This window comes from Populus nigra, chromosome 8, assembly GCF_951802175.1.
Source record: "Populus nigra chromosome 8, ddPopNigr1.1, whole genome shotgun sequence".
NCBI classification, from domain to species: domain Eukaryota; kingdom Viridiplantae; phylum Streptophyta; class Magnoliopsida; order Malpighiales; family Salicaceae; genus Populus; species Populus nigra.
The window spans coordinates 14,400,094-14,407,980 of record NC_084859.1 but is presented as its reverse complement, the minus strand read 5'-3'; the positions used below and the strand labels follow the sequence as shown (position 1 = coordinate 14,407,980).

Below are 7,887 nucleotides of genomic sequence, written 5' to 3'. Positions count from 1 at the left end.
AAAAATAAAATAAAATATATATTAGATTGAAAAATAAACTAAAGTAGATGATCTTTTTCTGTAATTATTCCACATATATATATATATATATATATATATATATATATATATATATATATATATATATATTGACAATAACACGGTAACATGATTGGATCAGCTCGGGAAAATGAATGCAGTCTCATTGAAGGGTAACATGGAAAATACAGAGGATTAAAAGAAGAAGAAGTAGAAAGCAGCTCACGTGTTAAACTAAGAAGTAGTGACAGAGAGCACGTGATGTCCCCTAAACATCCAAAAGTGTCCCCACAGCAGCAACTAAATAACAAGAGCCAGCTAACTCCCTCAAATCCAAGATTCCATGTTTCAACCTCAGCATTACTAACGTAGGTTTGAGATGTTAACAGAGATTGTTTTTTTAAGTTATTTTTTATTTTTAAAATTTATTTTTAACATCAGCATATTAAAATAATAAAAAATATAAAACATAATTTAAAGTAAATTTGTTTTTTGAAAAAAATCTCAAAAGTGTTTTTTAATGACAAATACAAACACACTTTAAACTTATTTTTTTTTTGTGGTTGAAAAATATTTTGATAACAAATAAATTTTTTATTTAGATTTTTTTAAGTTTTTTAAATTACTTTAATATAATAATATTAAAAATAACTTTTTAAAAATATTATTTTAATAACTTTCAAATAAAATAATACTTTAAAAAATAACAGTAATCACAAATATACTCTAAATAATTAATAATCCAGGACATAGAAGAGGTAAATAAAATTTGATAATGGCAAACATGGTAGTTTCATCAAAAACTAATGTTCAATTCAAACAATTTTTCTTAAGGGAAAGAACCTGACCCCACACTTGTTAAAAAAAATAAAAATTAGAAAAAGAGTTTCTTCCTCTCTATAAAAACCCAGCAACTTGTTGAGAGGCTCCTCATCCTTCTCCCCTTTTTAGCATATTTGTTCATATTTTACAAGCGACCAATTAAGCCGAATCTCTCCTTTTCCCTAGCAATACTTCAAGAAAGAGAGAGCTTGGTTGTTCTGGGCTCTTTTTTTTTTTAAGTTTCTTGATTTCTAAACTTGTTTGTTTCCTGAGGAATTTAAAGAAAATTCAAGAATGGCAAAGAATGTGGGAATCCTCGCTGTGGATATTTACTTCCCTCCTACCTGTGTTCAACAGGTGATTTTAGATTTCATCCCTCTATCTCTCATTCTCAATATCATCAATCTTGTTTCTGTTTTCTTTACATGGAATGGAGGTTTTAAGAAAATTCATGAAATTAATTTAATTTTTGTTTTCAATTAGAATCAGGATTCTAATCATTTGTAGTCATGATATTTAAGGTAGTGTTTTGTTCGGTAGATATTGGTTTTTTGAAGAGTTTTTTTACTTAAAAATATATTAAAATAATATATATATTTTTAATATTATTAAAAAACTAATTTAAAATAAAAAAATTCAAATCTTTTAAAAAATACATTGCCACCGAAAAAATAAACACATTTAGTTTAGAGTATGTTTTTTGAAAGTTTGGTTTTGCGATATTTAAATAAAAGGAGGAGATCTTTGCCTATCTTCCCCATCATTTTTTGAAATTTTAGTATTTATTGATTAAAGTTTTGATTGAGATTAATTAACTATGATAATGATTGTCATTTTTGTTTCTTCTACTTATTTATTTTCATAACTATTAATTTCACAAAGAAAAGGGAGTTTCAGATTCAATAATCGCTTGTCTCTGCAGCATGCAAGAGCATATCTGCTTTGTTTTTTCAATTTTGTGATTTGGGTTTTACATGTAAAACAGGAAGCCCTGGAGGCCCACGATGGTGCAAGCAAAGGGAAATACACAATTGGACTTGGACAAGATTGCATGGGATTTTGTACAGAAGTGGAAGATGTTATCTCAATGAGGTTTGTGATCTCTTTACATCTCTATACATGGTTGTGCCTTGTAACTCTAGCCGGTGATGATCTTCAATATTTTGGGATTTTCAGTTTGACAGCTGTGAGTTCACTTCTTGAGAAGTACAATGTTGATCCAAAACAAATTGGCCGCTTAGAAGTTGGCAGTGAGACCGTTATTGACAAGAGCAAATCCATTAAGACCTTCTTGATGCAAATCTTTGAGGTATTTAATTATTTTTAATGTTTATATGGCTGCACGGACCTGTGAATGGATCTTTGATGGAGTGTATGGTTTAAAACTCCAAGCTAATGAAAGTAAATATGTTTGGAGATTATTTATCTTGAAATCCTGAAACATGCGTCGCTATACCATTATTTTTTGTGTCACACAAAAACCCTTTTAGTTTAATCTTGTGAATTAACATTTGATTTAGAATGGAACGAAGAAGATACATGATGGCCAGTAGCAAGTGGCTAAAGTTGGATTTTCCTGATATTTAGATTTTGATCCTTCACTGTGCATCTCATTTTCACCACCTGTCATGTATAATAGATTAATTTTGAGGTCATTTCTGGATTTAATTCAATAGCTCTGCTTTTGAAATCAAAAATAACATTCTCTTCTGTAACATAATGCTCTTTCTTGTAAAACAAGCAGAAATGTGGAAACACTGACATTGAAGGCGTTGACTCAACTAATGCATGCTATGGAGGAACTGCAGCTTTATTCAACTGTGTCAATTGGGTTGAGAGTTGCTCATGGGATGGACGATATGGGCTTGTTGTGTGTACTGACAGTGCGGTATGATGATATCCTTGAACTGCTTCATATTTGCTTTCCTTTTCTTAAAATCACTTGTTAAACTTCTTGATGTTAAAATCAGCTTTATTTTTTAAAACAAGACCGGATATTTGAATTTCTTAGATACTTCCATATTTTCCGTCTCAGTGGTTTGGAGCGTATACTGGTTTCCATTTTTTTACCTGAGGTCTCTTTCTATTTATCAGGTCTATGCAGAAGGGCCTGCTCGACCAACTGGAGGAGCTGCTGCCATTGCCATGCTAGTCGGTCCAGATGCACCTATTACTTTTGAAAGCAAATTTAGGGGGAGTCACATGTCTCATGTCTATGATTTCTATAAGCCCAACCTTGCCAGTGAATATCCGGTAACCCCAATTCCCTTCTACATGATTCCTTTTTCTGCGTAACCTGTTCACTACTATAATTCTCTATAGCCTTTTTATGTTTCTCAACACTTTGTCCATATGCTGACAAATGCAATTGTAGGTTGTGGATGGCAAGCTTTCCCAAACGTGCTACCTCATGGCCCTTGATTCCTGCTACAAACAATTTTGTGCCAAGTACGATATATTAATTACAAAAAGCATTTTTCACGATGTAGAATTTTGATGATACTGGCGATGTGTGATGTTAAATGCCTTCCTATCTTGTTCTGTTTAGGTACGAGAAATCAACAGGCAAACAATTCTCTATTTCTGATGCTGCCTATTTTGTATTCCATTCTCCTTATAACAAGGTAAATTGATTATTTTGCATTTGCAACTTCTCTCTTTGCCTACTTTACTTAAAGTGACATTTTCAGCATTTGTATTAATTCCGTATGTTGGATTACTGCAGCTTGTACAGAAAAGTTTTGCTCGTTTGGTGTTCGATGACTCTGTGAGAAATGCCAGGTTCTTTCTTTTCTCCACTCTGAAGAATTTTATTTGTTTTGTTTTTTAAAAGTAAAATCTGCAAGTTATATCAAGTGCTTACCTTTATTTGATACTGTTTGCAGCTCTATTGATGAGGCTGCTAAAGAGAAACTAGCACCATTTTCAACTTTATCTGGTGATGAAAGCTACCAAAACCGGGATCTTGAGAAGGTGCATTTAAGATCCTGACTGTTAAAAAAGTGAACATGTTTCTTTCTTTTGCTTTTTATCCGCCACCCTGCAAAGGGAAGGGTTGGTGGTTGCGTAGTTAGACACTTACGAGACAGAAATTGTTTGATTTCTTGAGCCCTGATTTCTAAGGATATTTCTTTTCTTTCAAACTATATCAAATCTTTGTTGGGATGTTTATCGGATAATGTGCTAAAAAATATAGGATTTATAATCCTCTGAAAGCCAACTATATAAAAGGCGCGGGGCTGAATATTTCTTGACTTCTAAATTGCAGAGATTGCCGTGTTATAATTGTTTAGTTGTTGAGATTCAATCATCTTGCTGATTGGTCACTTGATGTCATGCATCTATAGGTATCCCAGCAAGTTGCAAAGCCTCTTTATGACGCAAAGGTGCAACCAACCACTTTGATACCCAAGCAAGTTGGCAACATGTATACTGCATCTCTCTATGCGGCATTTGTATCCCTTCTTCACAATAAAAGTAGTGAATTGGTAATTGCTGTTGCCATTTTCTAATATTGGACTTACCTTTATATTAAGATGACTTTAATATTAGCTTATTTATATTGGATGCTAGTGCTTACCGAGATAGTTTGGATGAATTGCAGGCGGGCAAGAGGGTTATATTGTTCTCATATGGAAGTGGTTCGACAGCCACAATGTTCTCATTGAAATTACATGAAGGTCAAAAGCCATTTAGCTTGTCAAACATTGCAACTGTGATGAATGTCTCAACGAAGTTGAAGTCAAGGCATGAGGTAATTTTGAATATTTTTCTTGAATAGCCATAGATGTTGTGTTCCTTATATATTGTTCTCCTTGATGCAACAAACCTATCTGCCTGCTGCTTGCCTCAATATTTGGATTTGTAACATAATTTCACCGCTTTCAGTAGACACTCTCTCACACACACCTGTGCACATCTATCTTCTAGATAAGCAATCTAAAGGCCTTTGAAACCTGGAACCCTTCATTTCCGTTTCTCGTGTGCTTTCACCTGGACTTACAAGGTGATTGGTGAGTAATCATGCGGTTCCTTATGGTCTTGATGGAATCATAATAAATAACATTGGGATCTTTGGATTGATCCAGAAAAGATAAAGGTTAAAGGGCTTTGTCTCTCTGAGAGATAACATTTCTTATATGTTAAATTATAAAGGCGCAATATCATCGAATGCATTTCACTGAACTTGTACTTTTTGTGCAGTTTTCTCCAGTGAAATTTATCGAAACTATAAATCTAATGGAGCACAGGTACGGAGGCAAGGACTTTGTGACGAGCAAGGATTGTAGCCTCTTGGCTCCAGGAACGTACTATCTGACGGAAGTCGACTCTATGTACCGAAGATTTTATGCCAAGAAGCCTGTGGATGGTGCTTGCGAGAATGGTTCACTTGTCAATGGTCACTAAGCCACCACAGCTGCAATGGGCCAAGGATTCGGCTCTTACTTTTAGATAGGTGTTGTTGTCAAGTCCTAAGAAGAATATTCATGCTTCCACAAGGTTCGTATTTTAAAATCAAATAGTTGGTTGATTAGCAAGCAAGGGTTGCAAGTGTAATTTTCATTCCACCTAATAAAATCTCTCTCTATGAGAGTTTTGTTATTCCGCAAGATTTTATTTTATTTTGCCACATGATATCAATCTACTTGATGCACGTTCGTTTGCATGTGCTGATTAGCACGTTCGTTTCATTGCATGCTAAAAGAGAGATTTGATATAATTAATGGGCATGTGCTGCCCCTGCTCTTCCACCTTGCTGGCAGTAAGCTCTGTACTTTTCAGGAGATTAAAAAAAAAGGGGGAATCCCCTGATTGATACGGTAGAAGAAGGATGCACCCTCTCCTCGCCATTTCTCCCTGCTCTATCTTGCGCTTTTGAATACCTAGAGCGCCTGTCCATTCTGCAATGGAGAAGGCATTGCAATTGCATAGCTTCTATCTGGAATTCAATGGAGAAGGCAATGCTACAATCTGCATTGCCTCCTCCTAAAATCCGGTTTTTTCTAACAAGCCCACAGTTTTCAAGTTATATCCTTCCTCACAAATTTTTTACCAAATTATATCATTTTTTCAAAAAATAATCTTATTAGAAACACATGGCCAATGTAAATAAATTCTATGGTTTTGCTTTTGTACCATAACTTTTCCACAATATCTTTCTGTTTGTCAATTTATATCATAGTTCATCCTTCATCATCTTGACCAAACCCTATCCTTTCTATTCATTTTCCCTGGAATCAAACAAAACATCCAAATTACCTTGTGGGTTTCTTTCATGTTTCTCCACTGGACCCTCAAGAAATGGCATCCTTTCAAGAACATGAAGTGGACCTAGATGATGAAGGTGGCACTTCTGATCTGAGCACAAACGCTGGTGACCTAGAAGACAACAACAGCGGCAATAATAGGTCCTTAAAAATATCAACAATTGATGAAACAGAAGCATTTCAAGTCATGCCGCTTAAGGAAGAGCCCATTGACTCCGATCCTTCTTCTTAACCAGACAAAAGAACCCTCCCAAAAATGGGTGCAGATGCCGATGCCAATGTCAATTCCAATGCCTATGCCAGTCACTACAATAGCAACAACCAGACGTTCATCCACCAAAGACCGCCACACAAAAGTGGAAGGCCGTGGTCGTAGGATCCGAATACCCGCCACCTGTGCTGCCCGGATCTTCCAATTGACCCGAGAATTAGGCCACAGTTCAGACGGCGAAACCGTTAGATGGCTCCCTGAACATGCTGAACAAGCTATTATTGAAGCGACCGGCACGGGCACGGTTCTTGCTATTGCTGTGGAGGGGCTCTCAAAATCCGTACAACAGCCACTAACAACAGCAATTCATTAACTGAAACACCGATGAAACGGAAGCGCCCTTCGAATTCAGAGTTTTGCGATATGAGTGAAGCAACAGCCGTTTCGATTTCACAGTCATCTAGTTTAGCCCCAGTAACGCCTAGAGCACCAGTTGCTGCGGCCGATACCACAAGGATCGGTACCTGTTTTTGCTGAGGGAAATAATTGGATGATGGTGCCAGCAAATGCCTTTTGGATGATTCCACACGCTGCGGCCGCGGGCACTCCCACCGCAGCTCCAATATTTGCTGCTTGTTCTAATCAACAAATACGGGCCTTATCGCCTTCGCTAACTCCTGTATTTAACGTTGCGGCGGCGTGGCCCATATCACCATTTGTGGCATCAACAAATGGTGGGAATCAAACAGGAGTAAATATAGCAGCGGCAAGTGTTGTAGAAATACCTAGCGGGGTTGAATTTAGGGCACCTTCTCCGGTGGTCGCTAGCACATCAGTTGGAGTTAAAGTGGCGAAGAAATCGACAATGGCGTGGCGCCTAGTGCGAGTTCTGGTAGTGGTAGCGGTAGTGTGGAGGGAAGGCCCAGATGTTAAGAGATTTATGATATGCTGGAGTTGCAGTTGACGGGGCGTCCTGGGATTAATCCAACCATAATGCATATGTTATGCTTAAAATCGTCAGAACATAGTGTTAATGTGCGCACTAACAAATGTAAATTAAAGTAGTTAGAAATAATTTCAAGTTTAGGGGTTTTCTTTTATTATTATTACTTAGTACAAAATAGTATTATATATAAATTTGGTCCTTACCAAGATATTTGGGTTAATTTACTATCCGGCAATATCCTATACTTTCTGACGGAGACTGCAAGAAAAGTACTTGTAACTATTCAAATGTCTTAAAGGCACAAATCGAAAGAGAAATATTAATTATTCTAAACAAAAATCCGGACGACGAAGAAAAAGAAGGTGACAGACGATGACCCCAACGCCGAAGAAGAGCGACTCGTCTTCATATTTTAAACAGAGCAGATTTTGTTGCTAAATGAGCTGACCTCTCAGAAAAATATAAATTTGGTCGTTTTGTAATTATTTCGACACTCACAAAGCCATTAATGAGTTCAATGATTAAGAATTATCTTCGATAATAACAACAAACACTAAACTTGCTTATATATAAGCACCAAATACATTGTATTTCGAGCATCCACTAAAACCTTAAGTGGTCAA

General features: G+C 36.2%; 1 protein-coding gene and 1 pseudogene across 1 annotated transcript; both read left to right on the top strand.

Annotated features, from left to right (window-relative positions):
• The first annotated feature begins 938 nt into the window (after nucleotides 1-938).
• LOC133701816 (hydroxymethylglutaryl-CoA synthase-like) lies at nucleotides 939-5,442 on the top strand. Its single transcript, XM_062125927.1, has 12 exons — nucleotides 939-1,197; nucleotides 1,826-1,932; nucleotides 2,017-2,149; nucleotides 2,585-2,728; nucleotides 2,935-3,093; nucleotides 3,215-3,288; nucleotides 3,389-3,464; nucleotides 3,566-3,621; nucleotides 3,726-3,813; nucleotides 4,188-4,328; nucleotides 4,445-4,594; nucleotides 5,044-5,442. The coding sequence occupies exons 1-12, from the start codon at nucleotides 1,135-1,137 to the stop codon at nucleotides 5,245-5,247; spliced, it is 1,395 nt and encodes a 464-aa protein (XP_061981911.1). The 5' UTR covers nucleotides 939-1,134; the 3' UTR covers nucleotides 5,248-5,442.
• Nucleotides 5,443-5,577: 135 nt separating this feature from the next.
• Nucleotides 5,578-7,472, top strand: LOC133701818 (transcription factor TCP9-like; annotated as a pseudogene).
• The last annotated feature ends 415 nt before the right edge of the window (nucleotides 7,473-7,887 follow it).

Coding starts and splice junctions, on each gene's coding strand:
- LOC133701816 (XM_062125927.1), top strand. CDS start 1,135: ATGGCAAAGAATGTGGGAATCCTCGCTGTGGATATTTACTTCCCTCCT. Junction 3,622..3,725: donor GACTCTGTGAGAAATGCCAG/GTTCTTTCTTTT, acceptor TACTGTTTGCAG/CTCTATTGATGAGGCTGCTA. Junction 4,595..5,043: donor AGTTGAAGTCAAGGCATGAG/GTAATTTTGAAT, acceptor CTTTTTGTGCAG/TTTTCTCCAGTGAAATTTAT.